The 16821-nt window shown below is 42.7% G+C and overlaps 1 protein-coding gene across 1 annotated transcript in view; it reads left to right on the plus strand.

Annotated features, from left to right (window-relative positions):
* LTK (leukocyte receptor tyrosine kinase) overlaps window positions 1-16821 on the plus strand; it is a 100871-nt gene that overhangs the window by 75968 nt on the left and 8082 nt on the right. Inside the window, 12 exon segments of the mRNA XM_086462890.1 lie at window positions 1162-1339; window positions 1882-2032; window positions 4080-4211; window positions 4746-4902; window positions 5759-5941; window positions 6476-6574; window positions 7071-7223; window positions 7973-8083; window positions 8730-8916; window positions 10163-10253; window positions 12636-12700; window positions 15253-15382. Of these exon segments, the coding sequence (XP_086319016.1) occupies window positions 1162-1339; window positions 1882-2032; window positions 4080-4211; window positions 4746-4902; window positions 5759-5941; window positions 6476-6574; window positions 7071-7223; window positions 7973-8083; window positions 8730-8916; window positions 10163-10253; window positions 12636-12700; window positions 15253-15382 (1637 nt within the window).

Consider the following 16821-nt stretch of genomic DNA (forward strand, 5'->3'; position numbering starts at 1 on the left):
GAATTTTTCTTTTAAAGGTTTGTGAATTTTACTATGATTTTAATCATTCAGCTCTGAAACAGTTGGGTTGGACTTCTGACTCTACTGCTTGTGCATGCACTGCATCATACAGGTTTTAGATACATTATTGAACATTTTATTCTTAGGCCCCATCTTATGGATATGTTTGGGTCTTGGACAAGGGTTGTGAAATGGAGGATATGGTTTCTGCTGCATTGTTGTAGACACAAAAGAATAATGTTTAATGAGAGCTAGGAAAAATTTGCTTGGAGGAAAAGGGCCCCTACTGAAAGTAGCAAGAGTTTTTCATCCCGGCGGTTGCTGCTGCCACAGGGTTTCTGTGCAAGTCTGAGATAAGTCACTTAAAATTTTCACCATGTTTCATAGATGGTTCCTAGTTGTAATGGCAGATGTTTTCAACCTTTAGTTCTGTGTGTATGTTTCATTTCTCATTTGGAAAGTTGAATATCTCCTTGCTTCATACTGGCACTGAGAAGAGAAATTTGATAATGTCTGTGAGACAGTTGGATAAACACCTTCTCAGAAGTCCTGCACCTCCCTCCCCCCCCACAATTGGTGGCATTTATCTGCAGTCCATGATTTATTAGATAGTGTGCAGGAAGTAAGGTGAGAGGGAGCAACAGCAAACAGTGACTATACACACAGCAGTAGTTGTGCTATGACTAGAAGAAAGTTGGGATAAGTACTTGTGATCATATAATTAAGGGTGGTATCTTAGTGAATTGTATTATAAGGGAGCTGCGTTAGAGTTGAACAAGTAAATTTAACTTTAGAATGTACTGGTTTTCAAGGCCTCAACATTGTAAATGCAAGTTTAAGCATTTTCTGTATTATTATAATAATAAGCATGTGATCAAATAGACATATTGAGTTTTAAAGCCTTGTAGGTAACGTACACTGCTGCAAGATGGTCTTTCTCTTGATAATCTGTTTTTTATATAAAAATCGTTACTATTCTTTGTGAATAACAATAATGTGAATTTTGGTATCAAAGGATCATTAAGGAAAGATACTGAGAGAAACAATTGTTTGTTTCAATGACACTTGCCCTTTGGTTATGTAGTTCTGTGAGTTACTGCACATGTCTGAGAAATAAAGGGAAGTTCACATCTGCCCCAACTCTTGCTGTTTCAGTTACAGAGGACACATCTGTTGTTCTCTGGTGGTTCACAACATGTGGTGCCAGTGGTCCACATGGGCCAACTCAAGCTCAGTGTGACAGTGCCTACAAGGACAGCAACGTGTCAGTGACTGTGGAGAAAGAGGGCAGGTTCCGGGGAGTGCAAGTCTGGAGAGTGCCAGCCACAAACCGATACAGGTGAGTATCAGCGTGAGCTGATGGAGAGGCAGCCATGTTTAACTACTTTTTGTTTGTGGAGTTTCAGCAAGTGTAAGTGTGGAACCATCTGTACTGAGTGGGTTGAGGGGGCAGTGAAGTAAGAGAGAAATAAGAGTGCTAGCTGTAAGGATCTGTGTCTGAGTACCGCGAAGCATTGAAGGGTGGAGTGGTGACTTAGAAGAGATCAGAACAGGAGTGAGTGTAGTCATGCAGTCTAGTGGAAGTGCTGCCATCATTTCAGTCCCAGAGCCTTGGTCTTCTAGATTTGGCCATATCAGCTCATGCTATTTGCTCCTGAAGTCTCTGTCTCTAATGCTTAGGTGTAGACTTGGTCTATCCTCTTGAGCAGCCTAGCTACATGGGTCTCTGACAAAGAGTAGCCACGAGATGCTGCAGTAGAGGAACCTGCTTTGAAGAAAGGCCTGTTTGGAAGTGCAGGCTGGGGAGAGCTTGCAGATGGAGTTGCTTTAGGGGTAAGAGGTGTGAGATTTCTCTCTTTAACTACTTACTTTTTCTTCCAGGATTTCTGCCTATGGAGCAGCCGGGGGGAAAGGAGCCAAAAACCACAATAAGAGGTCCCATGGGGTCTTCATCTCAGCCACCTTCCAGCTGGAGAAAGATGAGCTGCTCTACATCTTAGTGGGGCAGCAGGGGGAGGATGCCTGCCCTGGGGTGAGGGCTGCATGAGCACATGTGGGCAGAGACTGCCGATACGATTCAGTGAGATTCAGTGGGTGGCTTGGGGTTTGGTGATGAAAGAGAAATCCCAGAATCCAGCAATGAAATCCAGTCAGGAGACTGGGAAGAACCAATAAACCAAGTTAGAAAGAATCTCAAAACAAATATAAAGAACTCTGAAAAGAAAATCCCAATGCACAAACAAATATGAAGCCCACAGAACTTTAAGGTCCTGGTGTTTGAAATAAGTTCTTCATCAGCTTTCTTCTGCTTATTTTAAGCAGGGAGCTAGTAGGCTAGAGTTGTCTGCTCCCTCTCTTTTCTTTCCACAGCCTAGGTTTCTTTATGATTGCCAAGATTTCAGATAATTTACTATTATTTATGGAAGCATCCAGCAGCGTTATGGCTGCACTGTTAGATACTCTTTAAGCTTAGAGACTAAGGTCTGAATCCAAAGCCTATCAAAACCAGTGGGAATCTTCCCACTAACTACAGTGGCCCCTGGATTAGGCATTTGTAATGACAAAAACCCCACTCATGAGAAACAGAAACTGATGATGCAAATGCTCATATATGCATCCTCTAATGCTAAGACCCAATGATTTGAAAGTCCTTTTATCACCTACGCTCAAAAGTTGCCTCTTTTCAGCATGTATTCTTTGGTATTGCCTCTTTCCAGAAGTGTGATCTGTCAGCCCCTGCCCAGGAAGAAAGCTGTTTTCTCTTTTCCCCATAGATAGACTGCTGAGTTTTGGGATGCATACACTGTTCTCGTAGGCATGCAAAGTAACAGTTTACCTTGCCCAGAGTGTGTGATGCCTTACCCAGATACTGCAACAGATTCTAAAATCAGCCTTTCTTCACTTTGGGTAGCACAAGAATTGTATCTGTCTAAGTAAAACATACACTTGTATATCTGCAGTTCCTCTCCAGTGCACTCTCTAGGCTTAGGTCATAATCTGCAAAGTTGTCCATTATTCCCTTGCATTTCATGACTTGTTCACCAAATTCCAAAGTATAACCCAGCACTAACTAGCTCCCTTTGGCAGATGCTATTGGAAAAATTTTCTGTTCATTTTTCACACTTCCAATGCCCAGCTTTCTTTGGCTTTGGGAATCCTGATGAATCTGTATGTTAGGTAACCACTGTTTGTTTTCCTTTCTCTGAAGAAGTTCCACAGCTCCAAACTTTTGTTCTCTCTCCTTAGATTTACCCTAGTTGCTTTTCTCTGGTCCTCATCTACCTTGTCATCTTTTGTCCTCTTCTTTGCACGAGAGGACACAGGCAGTAAAACTGGTGCTATGCTTCTGGCCTGGATGTGTGACATGACCCACACAAGCAGGGATTTCACCTGCACTGAAACAACATAGCAGTTTCTGAAATCAGAGCTCATCATCTGAGTGAAGCTGGGCAGATTTACAAAATTATTGAAACTCGTGGAACTCAGTGTCACCAAAAAAAAAAATAATCTAAGATGGCCAAACAATATTTTTTCAGCCTTTTCAGTGTTCTCTAGGATTTAGCAGGTATAGGAAGCTGGGACTCCAGACTTCTCTTCCAAGATGTGTCAGTAGGTCACTCTTAACTATGTGCAGGTCACCTCTGTCTGCTTTATGCATTTATGACCTTAAGAAATACTTAATAATTAGAGCAGTAAGGAAGTTCTGAGAATTAATCTATAATTCAACACATTTTAATGTTCTTGGGTACAAGAAGTTATAAATATGCAAAATGTGAATTATGTTATAATAATAATAAATAATGAGTTATTGCTGTATTGCTTTGGGTTTTTTCCTGTGAGCATTTGTATTTTCATATGTATGTGTAATGTGAGTTTGCAAGTCAGAGGTAACAAACAGATCTATCCCTCAGCTGTTTGTCCTTGTAGAAGAGCTCACTTTCCACAAAGATAATATATATACTGATTTCTATATGCCTGACATACAACACAAGCTACAATATTATTATACTGAGATATACAGACAACTCTCGAGAGTTGGACTTTGCTGATAGCCGAGTGCATTTCTTGTCTCCTTTCAGGGTAATCCTGAAACCCAGAAGATCTGCTTAGGGGAGTCATCCCATATTGAAGAAGATTACAAAAAAAAAAAGTACCTGAAAGACTGGGCTGGAGGAGGTGGGGGTGGAGGAGGAGCAACATACATCTTTAGAGTAAGTATTTCCTCTGCATCCTGCCTGAGCAGTGTCCAGCAGAGCAACTAGCTTTCACTGTCAATCATGGCATATGATACTTAGTTCTTAAAAAAAGATGATGAAAAAGGAGTCCTCTCTCCTCTCTTTCCCTCCCTTCCTATCCTTCTGTCTCTGTATTTTTAATTTAAATTCTTTATCTCTTTTCATATCCTTGATCATACTTGTTACTGTCACTAAGCTAGCTGAACTAGCTCCTCAGTTCTTGACAGCTCAGGTCTGGGAATCACACCAGGATCCCCCTTTAATACTGGCAGCAGTCCTAAAAAACAAAAAAAAATCCCAAAACCTTGGTGTTCAGTTAAACAGTTAGATTTGTACACAGAAACATGATGTAAAACATTTTTGTAATGAACTTAGGAAACAACCGGTAGCATTGCCATGGCCTTGGGCCACTCTTCTTTAGGACACTTTCATGATTTTTGCTGAGTTTATGTGAGTTCACATATCCAAGGGATGTGAAGTTTTTCTGATGTTTGATGGGGGATTTTCCAGCAGAAGGATGGGATTTTCGAACCTTTGCTCATCGCAGCAGGAGGAGGAGGAAAAGCCTACCTGAAGGCTCAGGACAGCTCCCTGGATGTGGTACCCCTGGAGCAATTCGAGAACAGCACTGCAGTACCTGGAGTCAGTGGGAGGACTGGGGCAGCAGGTGAGACACAAGGCCTGAATCAGATGGCTGAATACACACATTGTCACGAAGTGAGGGGCTTCTTTTTGATCTTCTGGAATTTTTCTGTGGTAGTACTTGTTAGAAATGTGCTGGTAGCCTATAATGGATGTCTTCTTATATGGTGTGTCACCAGATAAAAGAGAATGCATAGGACAGGTGATGAGTGCTTCTTCAGTGTAGAGGCTATTCCATAGGAGGACTCCTCTCTTCTATGAAATGACTCAGTGAAAATGATGTCTGGGGGATGGAGCCCACCCTTCCATGCTGTAACAATAGCCTTTGAAGAGAAGACTTTTTCCCTGTTACTCCCCTGAAACTCTAACAGCAAGAATTATATTATGGGAATTATACCAGAAATGGAAGCTTATTTATAGTCTTGTGACACCTGAGCCTAGAATCCATTCCTAAGAAACAAAAAAACAGTGCTTCTCCATCTTCTGCTGTAATAGCCGTGTAGAGGGGCCACTAGAGGGAGATGAGGAAATTCAGTTTATTTTTATTTCCACAGGGAACTCAGCATCTCATATGGGTGAAAGCGCTAACCAGTTGTCCTGAAGGGGGGTGGTGGGCTCCTTATTTCCCTGATGCCACTAGAAACTGGTGCTAAGGTGCTGGTTATGCAGCACATACCATGGGTTGTGCATTAGCTTTCCGCTTTGTTATTATCCATGGCAACAAGGAGCGTGTCCTAACCTTAAAGAAAGAGTTAACTTGAATGCAGGCACTTAAGAAATCAATAAGGGCCAATCTGTCTCTCTATAGTGTCTCTCCTACTTTCCTCTGCTTGTGCTTCCCTCACCTGTTCTTGTTTTATTTTCTTACTCTCTGACTGAAGGTGGAGGTGGCGGCTGGCAAGATGAGAGTCAGCTTCCTCAGGCCGGGAAATCCCTTCTGGAAGGTGGAGAAGGGGGTCAAGCTTGTCTCCAGGCACTATCCAAGCTCCAGTGGGCCACCTCCGGTGGCTTTGGTGGGGGAGGAGGAGCTTGTACTTCTGGTGGAGGAGGCGGAGGTTACAGAGGTAGGTCGGCTGGAGGAATATGATGTCTAACTTTGAACCCTTCAGAGCACCTGCAGTTAAGGACTAGAGCTCTTAGTGCAGAGGTACACTGCTGTAGAGGGTGATTCACAGATACTTCAAACTGGACAGTATGAAACCTGCCCTCCCCTCGGCCATCTCTCCTTAATTGGGCAAATCAAGGTTATAGGAGCATTCCTATGTGATTTAGTATTTGGAAGGTGTGCTGAATCACCCCTTCATTCATTCCCAAGTTGCCCAGGGAAAATGTTCCATTTATTTTTCTGTTTAAAGCAAATGTATTTTTACCTTGCTGAACTGAGAAACCTACATTGGAATAAGTCACTTCATTAACCTTGGTACTGGTTGGGTCAAGCAAACATTTATCCATCAAGGACATTATACCTGTTAGTATCACTGGAAGGTTACAGAGTGACCCCAGGTGATAAGAGCCAGGAATGAATGCAACCCTTCAGAGGCATCACATTTTTTGCAGCATGCAGCACTGATCAGCTAGCCATACTCTTCTTTCCCCAGGGGGGCATGCCTCTGATAATGATGATATCACAGCTGACGGGCAGGATGGCATCTCTTTTGTGAACCCCATCGGAGAGATCTTCTTGCATCCCCTGGCAGGTACACTGTACTTCTTATTCCTCTTAGTTCTTTTCTTTCTCTTTTGTCCTTCTTCCTCTCTGTTTCCTCTTTCCTGCTCCCTCTCCTTCTGTCTTTGCTTTTTATGCATTTCATTCAGGCATATTTCACTCTGCAGGTCAGATCTTTAGCTGTGGTCATTTTAGATATTTCTGTAGTGGTCTGGGACCTTTTTCCACTCAATCTCTAAGCCAAGAGAGACACCAGTCATCAGGTTCAACTGCATATCCTCAGTCCCAGACGCTTCCAGGTCAATTCACTTCAAGACCTCTCTATTTGCTTGAGGAGCCCCATACCTTCTTCCCTCCTGGCCCCCATCAGGTTTCTGACGCGTCCACACTATGTTGGACTGTCTGCTGTCCTGCAGAGAAAGAGAGAAGTTGTAGGTGCCAGCTGGGTTTTGGGGTTTTTTTCCTTACTGGAACAAGATGGGAAAAACTGAACTAAGCCCACCTGTTGTGTCTGATTCCTTGTTCAGCCATGGAGAGTCATGGTGAGGTGGAGGTTCAGATCTATCTTAACTGCAGCCACTGCCACTCAGACAACTGTAAGCGGGACCCTGACACCAACCTGCCAGTCTGCCAATGTGAGACGGGAGCTGTGCTAGCTGATGACAATGTCACCTGCACTGGTAAGATGTAAAGTTTTATCCTCATTGGACAGTGTCCGTGTTCTTTGTATTATCTCTCCTTCTGGCTTTTTTGATGGTCAGTTCCCCAAGTTACAGCTAGTGGCTCCAGTGAACACAGCGTTATGAGAAATGTCAGTCAAATGTATGACTGAAAATTCCTGATGTCCTTTCCTTACATGCTGAGCTGCATCTCTGTCACCATCTCCAACATTCAGGTTTGGCTTAGGTAGGAGGTCAAATATCTGTAAAGAGACACAGTGTAAATTTCCTGAATGTGCACCGTGTATCAGATATTTACGCGTAAATACCTCTCCAGTATGACATACCACTTACTGCTGAGTTATTTAAGCCACAAATTACTTCCTTCCATAGCAGTTTCCCACTGTGCCTGTTCAGCTGATGCCTGGTATTCACTGTTATTTCCTGACTCAGCCTTTTGGAGCTCCGAAGCGTCGAGGCTTTAGAGAGTTTCAACTTGTGAACAGTGATGTTATCCATTTATAAAAAACTGAAGAATGGATAAGAAATCTGTGTTTTATCAGTTAGGTTTTTATCTTCACAGTGTTTTGAATATTATTTAGGTATTTTTTCAACGTCCAGGGCTGTAGAGGGATTTGCTGTGATTTTTATAAGATGGTCTGGACATGATCTCTGTTTTGTTTTCTGAAATAGGAGCAACTTTCAGAGGGATGCTTTACAGCACCTTTGGTTGCTTTCTGATTAATGCACCTCTATTTTTCTTTTTCCAGTGCCCCAGGGTCCTCTCCCAGAGGGACACCTGCCTCTCCCACTCCTCCTAGCTGTGGTAGCTGTCATTGTGGTACTTGGAATGATCCTTACTTGTGGCAGCCTATCTATCAGTAAGAAACACTTACTCCTTATTACCCTTTGACTTGGCTTTTCCCAGTTAAATTAGGCAAAAGGAGACCATCCAACCACATGCCACTACTTTTAGTACTTGGAGCCAGAGTGTTGTGGTCTCCCAAGTGAATCAGAGGGACGGGGAGAAAGAAGCGATAGAAAACATCACCACCCCACAGTTAGGCACAAACATAGTCCCGAAAGGTAAGGACTGCTCTGTCCTGGTATTTGCTACAGCAACAAGCCCTTGGAAAGCCCTCTTAGCAAGTGTTTCTTTAGCAGCCACTGCTACACAGGCTGAAGTCACAGTCTGCAATTAAACATATAAATCATTCAGGGAGATGGTATCCTTTTGGGATTCGATGCCAGCAAGATGTCTTGTGGAGCACGCTTTCCTCAGCCAATGTACAAAGAAGCAGAGGAAACGTAAGTAGCTCCCAGGTGATTAGGACTCTGCAGGAATACAACTGCTTGCATGTCCAGTATTAAATCACTGCAGAGCATGGAGAAGAGCTTGATACTGGCAAGCTAAAGAGCATTTATAATTATGGAGTTAGTTTCTTTCTGTTCTGTGTGGCCAGCATTATCTTTTCTCTCCAGGTGTTGATCTTGTTTGTGCATTTTTATTTGCCTCCCCACCTGCAGTTTATCACCTTAAGAAGCAGCAGCTGGAAGGAGCCAGAGCACGACTGCAGAGCCCAGAATATAAACTGAGTAAAATACGCACATCAGTCATCATGACAGATTACAACCCCAACTACTGCTTTGCAGGGAAGGCCGCCACTCTGAGCGAGCTAAAGGAGATCCCACGGAAGAACATCTCTCTGCTTCGGTAAGGCTTGCTGCAGGCGCTGCTCTCTGGCACAGGAGAGGAAAGGCAGCCTGGAGCAAAGGCAGAGCTAGGGTTCACGTCCTTGTTTTACTCATCATCAGGTATCTAGGACAAGAAAACAAGGGCCACGTGTCTGACTAACTGGAAAGCACCTTTTCCTGGTTTGGCTGGGATAGAATCATAGGCCAGCCATGCTAGGCAGGCTGTTAGCAGTTTTGGGTCAGCCAGGGCAGCTGACCTGAGTTAGCCATAACATGCCATGATCATTATAAAGGGGGAAGGTTTGCTGAGGAAGGGAAGTTTCTGCTGTGGTTCCTCCTGCTCCTCTTTCCTTCTCCTCCTCCTCCTAAGGACTGTGAGGGCCAGACATTCTAGGCTGACTATAACTTTGTATACTTTATTTGTTCTGTTGTTTCACTAAATCTGTCCTTGTTTCAAACTCCAGATCTCCTCTCCTTCTCCCAATTCACCTTCTCAACTGGGGAGGGGTCATCAGGTGATAGAGTAAGTGCTATAGTTTAGCCCCCGAGAAGGACTAAACATAGATGCACCTAGTCCAAGCCAGCCACAATACAATGGATGTGACAACTACTATGTTCTCTAAGATATTTTGATTCCATAAAGTTCTCAAGCAGAAGTATAAATTCATGAGTCTCCTGTTCCATGTTCCCACACACAGCATAGGGTATTTCACCTCTGTTTTTATGATATTCTGGATTACACTTGCCACCTGGCAGTAACTCCCTTCCAAATCTATAGCAGGATTTCTTTTGCAGCATTTCCTGTCACAGGGAAATTTCCCATCATGAGGAAACACATGCTCTTTGGTTCCATACCTTCCAGATGATATTGATCAAACTTATGTAAACTTTAGAAGGAAAAACTTGATCATTCTTATGTGCTGTCTTACAGCATCTCCTGAAGACATCAGCTTGCAGCTACTTTATTCTGTTGGTCTCTAGTTCTTTCTTGCCTTGCTATTGCTGGCCTTGGCAAGAAGGCCCTAAGATGAGAGCTGGCTGCTTTATTTTTTCAGAACCATTAAGGATCCGACCTCCCTGCTTTAGTGGCAGTGACAGAAAATACTGAGAAGTTATTTTCAGAAGATTTGTGATGAAAACAAAACTCTGTTGTTGAATCCATCTCTTACAGCAGGTTCTATTCCTATTCTTTGACTGGATGAAGAGAAGCTCAGCCAGTGTTGAGGGGCATAGCAACATCTGTTTGCTGTCTTTTTTTCTTCCAGGGCACTAGGACATGGCGCATTTGGTGAGGTTTATGAGGGAACCGTGGTAGGCATTGCAGGGGATCCCAGCCCTCTTCAAGTGGCTATCAAGGTCAGTACCCACAAATTTCTTGTACAACGATAATTACCCATAAGAGCCGAATTATCTTGTTACTATTGCAGTTGGAGATTCACGTTCATCACATGCATAATGACATATGCACGTGTGTGTGGAAGGTTTCCACACATTGTTGCATCTGGGAACTATAAACTGATTTTTAAGCTGTATGGCACTAGCAGCAGGCTGGAAGTAAAGCATCTGTCTTGTTTGTTGCATGCCTAATGTCTTACTAGGAGGAGAATCTAAAATGGGCAATCTCTTTTGTAAGCTCCATTCCCATTGCTCAGGACAGGGAGAATCAGTGCCCTCAAATGGGAAGTTGTGTGAATTAGTCACCTGGAGACTGCATAATATTAGTTAAAATAAAATAACAAATTTTCTATCAACATAAATAAATATAGCTCCCCTGAAATCAACACAGAACCATCAGTTCACCCCAGCAGAAAATCTGCCACAATGGCTTTTCTGCCACAGTGACTTATAGATCTGAGCAGCCAAGAAAAAGAGGGGGAAAATAGCAACAAAAGACGTTTTGGGGACATTGCAGACTAGAAGGGGATTTCTAAACCTTGTATAAAGAAAAGAAAGCCCTGGCAAATATTAGTATGAAGCATTTATGTGACAGCAAACAGTAAACATTTATGGTAATGCTTATTTATTGTTACTTCTGCATTTCAGTGGTTTTGAGTGCTTTCTCATAATCTTTTCACATGACATTACTGTATTTAAAAATGTGTATTGCTTCTCCTTTATATTGAGAGTAGTGTTTGTCTACCATATGTGAAACTTTCAGGTAGTGTCTTTCTGTTGCACAGTGTTAAATATGCTGCTGTGAATATATATTGTGATATCATGCTAATTTCCATGTCATTAACAGCAAGAGATAACAGGCTGGTTTTCTGTGAAATTGCTGCTGCTGCCTCAGGATTTGTCGGTTACTCAGCCTTGAAGTTAAGGATGTTCATAGCCTGCTTTTGCTCTTTTATAAGCTTGTGACTCAGATAACCAAATCATCTTCTATGAGTTCAGCCCAAAATGTAGCCTTCATTAATAAAAAGAAGTTCTATTGTTATTCGTCCTGTCTTTCAAAACCCACTTAAAAAAAAAGAAAAAAAGAAAAAAGTATCGTGCATTATGGCATTTTAAAATAAATTTCCCTGTGCCACTGAACAAAGGTGCATGAAAGCCCAGAATAGACACTAGCAAGCAGTTGTAACTCCCCAACCCAGTTTCACTGTCCAGACTGGAGGAAGCACCACAGCACAGTGGCAAACAGAAGCAGATTAGCATGTTGTTCAGTTGTGATAATCCAGTGAGGATGTCACCAGTTTTGAAAGTCTCAGCAGCTCTAGCAACTTGTTAGCGCCCTGTCTGCCCACCTGCCCACTTGTTCACCACCTTCCCTGTAAAGAGACATCCCGAACATCACCAAAAGGCTGCTCTTCTCCCTGCTGGAACTAGTAATCCATGGGGCCTAAGCTGTGACCGTGCTCACCTTGCTTCATGACGGAGTGTATCGCTCCTGATCTGACTTTGCAGAAGCAGCAGGTGCAGACTGGGAATAAATTAAAAAATACATTTGCAACATACTCCACATATTGTCTGTGGGTATTTCACCAATTTAACAGATCATCTGCGCTGTCCGATGTGAAGCAATCACGTATTTCAGATAGCAGGATGCAACCCTGTCTTCTGTAGCCCACGCTGCTGATGACAAAACTGTTCCCATGCCAGTCTCACCACATGGAGCAATAAACATCCCACCTCTCTGCATGCAGTTTAGCAGCAGGCACTACACACAGCTGTGGCCAAACCACCCCGTAATGTTAACGCAGTGGGCACAGTAGCAGGCGCTGCTTCTCCTGCTGCCTGTGCTCTCAGTCCATGTTTATCAGTGGCAGATGCTGTCCAAATCTGCTGGCAGGAGAGAAAGCTATAAGGCCATGTGACAGCTGTTTAAATCAAGTAGCTGTATGTGTCATATGACACAGAAGCATGTGCTGCAATGTGGCCATATAGAAAAGGGAGAATAAATTAACACCTGTCATTTTAAAGTGCTTGCTAGATCTGTAATTCCCCACCTAATGCCTTTCTTGATATGTACCTGAAGCTATTTTGCTCCAAGCACTGCAATATAGTTAAATGCACACAAAAAATCTCCAAGAAGGTCACCAGTTTCCTGTTCTAACTTAACTACCAAATGGGTCACGTGCAGTCCAATAAACTGGACACTGAAAAGATGAGCCCCTCCTCTAGATTCCTGAAGTCATTCACATACTACATGCTCATTCTTTTAGTTTTGCTTTTTTTTCTTTTTCCCCTGGTGGTCAATTATTTGGTGGGATGGTCCTCACTGTCTTTACCTCTCAATAGACCCTGCCGGAAGTCTGCTCTGAGCAGGATGAGATGGATTTCCTGATGGAAGCATTGATTATCAGGTATAGTTTAAGATTTTTATACTGATGGTGGGCAGGGGGAAAAAGAGTAATGGAGGTAATAAGAATCATTTATCCACTTGCTTGGGCTCCGAAAAACAATCCAGCCTTATTTTATACCAGATGGTGTTTTAGTAGCATGTGAGTTACTGGTTTCAGCTACTTGTTCATCTCAAACAAGGTAACTGAAGTTCTTTCGTTGCATGTCTGTTGTGGTTTAGTGCCAGTAGGCAACTCAGCCCCACACAGCAGTGGGTTGGGGAAGAGAACCAGAAGGGCAAGGGAAGTCATGCATTGAGATAAAACCAGCGTAATAGGTAAAGCAAAAGCTGCATGCACAAGCAAAGCAATGTAAAGAATTCATTGACCGCTTCCCATCGGCAGGCGGGTGTTTAGCCATCTCCAGGAAAGCAGGGATAAATGCCAAACTGAATTACTGTCACTTCCTCCTTCTTCCCACAGTTTTTATTGCTGAGCATGATGTCATATGGTGTGGGATATCCCTTTGGTCAGTCGAGGTCAGCTGTCCCAGCTGTGTCCCCTCCCATCTTCTTGTGCACAGCCAGCCTACTCAGTGGTGGGGTGGGGTGAAAAACCTTAACGGTGCATAAGTGCTGCTCAGCAATAGTTAAAACATCAATGTGCTGTCAACACTGCTTTGATCACAAATCCAACACATATCACTGTATGAGCTACAGTGAAGAAAACTAACTCTATCACACCCAAACCCAGTCAACATCTCAACAAAAATTTCTGCTGATTGGTTCTGCTGGTCATGTTCAGAGGGGTAAAAAGGCACAACCTTTTTGTAGAAACATGTTCTGCAATTTAAATGTTTTCAAAGAATCCCATTGCCCTTTTACTAAGTATAAATCATGTCCCGAAGCCCTTGCTAAAACAAATGTTCAATGATGAAATGGAAAGCAAAAGGAAAGCTAAAGATTAGAGCCACCTGTGCAGTGACTCCGATGTTCAGCCTCTGCAAGACCAGCACGAAGGCTGTGTGCCAGGGAGGTAAGTGTTTGGGCTTAGATCCTAGGGCTAGGGCAAACTAAAGTCTTGCAAATAAAAGTAAAAGGTTTTATAAGAGTGGGTTTAGCTGCTGAAGAAGGAGAAAGTGTGAAAAGCTTTTCCCATTGTGGCTTTCAGTCAGTAGCTCAGCGTACGTGCAGACTTTTTGCTTTTCCTATCTGTAGAACTTTGCCGTAAATGTGTGCTTTTTGCAGTGAAGGTCCTGGGCTTTTACCCTTTCTTTGCACAAAAATAGCTGAGTGAGACTCTCTGAAACCTGTGTAGGCATAAGCTAGTGAATATGTGTATGTGAATTGGCTCTGTGTGTGTGTAGCTTGCACAGATGGAACACAGCCCTTCTCCCAGTGTGGCCACTTCTCTTAGATGTGTTCTGGCTTTTGATGTCTTTGCAAGCGTGACAGAACATTTATAAAGGCTTATCTGCATGACCTTCTGACAGTGGACTATGAGATCTATAAAACCTGCCTGGAAAAGCTAACAGCCAGCCATTCGTATTATTGCCTGCATGTTAAGTATTCCAGTCTTGGGATTTACTTCATTAACCCAAATCCATAACCTTAAAACAATAGTACAGTCAAGGGTGACTTCAAAGTAATAGTGTAGCCAGGGTTGAGTGTAAGTAATCAGAATTTATGCATTTTTAATTTGTGCAACATGAAGTTCTTCTTTGCATTGTCTGGTTCAGCTTATACCTAGATGCTGTTTTTCTGCTGTTAAAGTGTGAATGTCATGATATAGTGCCACTTCCTAAAGTGTGCAAGAATTAGGCAGCTGAACAGGAGGTAACACTGATGTATGTTTGTTTTAAAGAGCAATTTCAATCGATTACAGAGTGCTTTGATTCATTTAGTAGCACATGACTCTCTCTTCCCCAATTTCCTTTCCATTTTTAGTTCCTGTATTATTCAGGTAATCACTGTCCAAGGGAAGATGCTGCTTTCTAACTACTGAATCTTACTGAGCTTCTTGACAATCTCAGCTTTCTTTTGTAAGAGCCAGAAAGCCATCACGTAAGCAGCTGCTGCAGTAGGTATTAGCTGAGCCCCTCTTTGACAGACTAGATACTGAACTGAGTCCTCCAAACTAGACAGTAGTATATTTAAAATAACCAATGATGAATTAAAATCACCACCAGTCAGGATTTTGTTTCACAAATGCCAATAATATTTGCATATTTGAAGCGCTTAGCTTTCTTTTCCCTCTCATGTCACCCCCACCTTTCAGTCAGTGTGTCCATTAAATTCTCTCTTCGCAAATAGAAGGCTCTGCTCTACTTTCAGCTTTTCATACCTTCTGTTGAAAGCTTTTCATGGGCAAAGCCAGGTGTAACCCTGATCTTGGGGCTGGCATAATCAGAGGCATTTTGATATGGCTGAAGTAGGAATTTGCTTGGTAACTTGCACTGCATCAGGATTTGCTTCCATCCAGCTTGTCAAAGCTCAAGGCTCAAGTGAGTGTGATGGATGTTGGCCAGGTACTAATGCTGTCTTTCTCTTCCATGTTGCTGTGATCTTGGTTTTCAGTAAGTTCAATCACCAAAATATCGTGCAGTGCATCGGTGTTAGCCTACAGACTCTGCCTCGCTTCATTCTGCTTGAGCTCATGGCTGGAGGAGATATGAAGAGCTTTCTTCGGCAGAATCGACCCCGGGTGGTGAGATAACTTCCCTGCCAGGCTTGTGGTTGATTTTAGTACGGCTGATTTTATTATTGTTATGAATTGGATAAAGGCACTGAAGCCAAGCAGGGCTGTGTGTGTGTCCAAGCTCCACCAAACTTCTGGGTACTTACGTCTGTTTGCTTGACGTAAGCAGACGTCAGTGAGAGAAAATGAAAGTGGTGCGAGAACTCCAGTCTATTAGTAACTGAGGAGGAAAGAATAAAATCCTGTCCTGCCATTCCAGAGTTCTCTGTCAACTGGACTACAAATTAAGGGGCTTTTTTCCTCAGTGTCTGCCTTGTTTTCTGTGCACTGTGATGGTGTGTGCTGAGCTGGAGTTGTAACACTGATATGCAGTAATGGGAATTTGTAGCACTAGGTCCTCAGCAGGTGTGCATCAGCACCATATGGAGATGCACAAATTTATACTAGTTGAAGAGCTGAGCCTGCATGTAGCACCGTGACAGGGATTTAAATCAATGCAAATTACATTATCAAGTCAAATATTTTTGTTTAAAAAAACCAACCTTTATCAAAAGCTGTCATGACAGTTTTTGCAAATTATTTCTGATTTATAATACTGTATTGACGCCAAGTACAGTGAATATTTGGAATTAATTGGTTTCAATGTTCTTATAATGGATAGTTCATTCCAGATATGTATTCTTGCTTCTTAACAGTGTGATCCTGAGCACCTCTGTTAAATAAGTGTATCTCTCTGCTTGAGTGGAGACTTCAAAACAAAGAAGAGTTAGGCCTGATTCTACGTTATTTCTTGTTGTATTGAGATGCCTATGCTGGCTGCCTACCAGGGCAGGAGGACACTGACTGGTGCCTCATGTACTCTTACACCACATGATGCGGTTGCACAGCTTCTCCACAGACACACCCCCCTCCCCCCCCCGACAAATAGTTATGACTGTAGCTTCATGTATGTATATGCCTATGCTGGTATTAACAGGTTGTTGGAAGATGGAAATTAATCTCTTCCTCTTACAGGGGTAAATACTAATTAAATGCACTTTCAGTGGTATAACAGCACCCAGATGGAGGAGTTTGTATGTTTTTATTTTTGGCATTTATAGTGAAAGCGGTACAATTTCTGTGAGTAGATAAAGTCTGTGGGCAGCAGAGAATAGTAAGTACTCTTATTTGAATATTATGTATAGTTGTAAAGAACACTTATTTTTCAAACATCATGTGAAAACAACCTGCTGCTCTGTTAGCCGGTATGCTAGCAGATAGCAAACACAATAGCTGAAGTCACCTTAGTGCTCAAAAAAATGTACCTGTACACCTTTTCTGAAAACAGAACTAGCCCCATCATTAATGTATTTCACAACAAGTTTCCCTGGCTGCAGAGAAAATGCATGTCCATTAGTCTTCTGACAGAGGGATCCCAGAGTAGAGATAAGGTCTGCAAGTCTGTGGTT

Source organism: Leptosomus discolor, chromosome 3, assembly GCF_034619465.1.
Source record: "Leptosomus discolor isolate bLepDis1 chromosome 3, bLepDis1.hap2, whole genome shotgun sequence".
In the NCBI taxonomy this organism is placed as follows: Eukaryota; Metazoa; Chordata; class Aves; order Leptosomiformes; family Leptosomidae; genus Leptosomus; species Leptosomus discolor.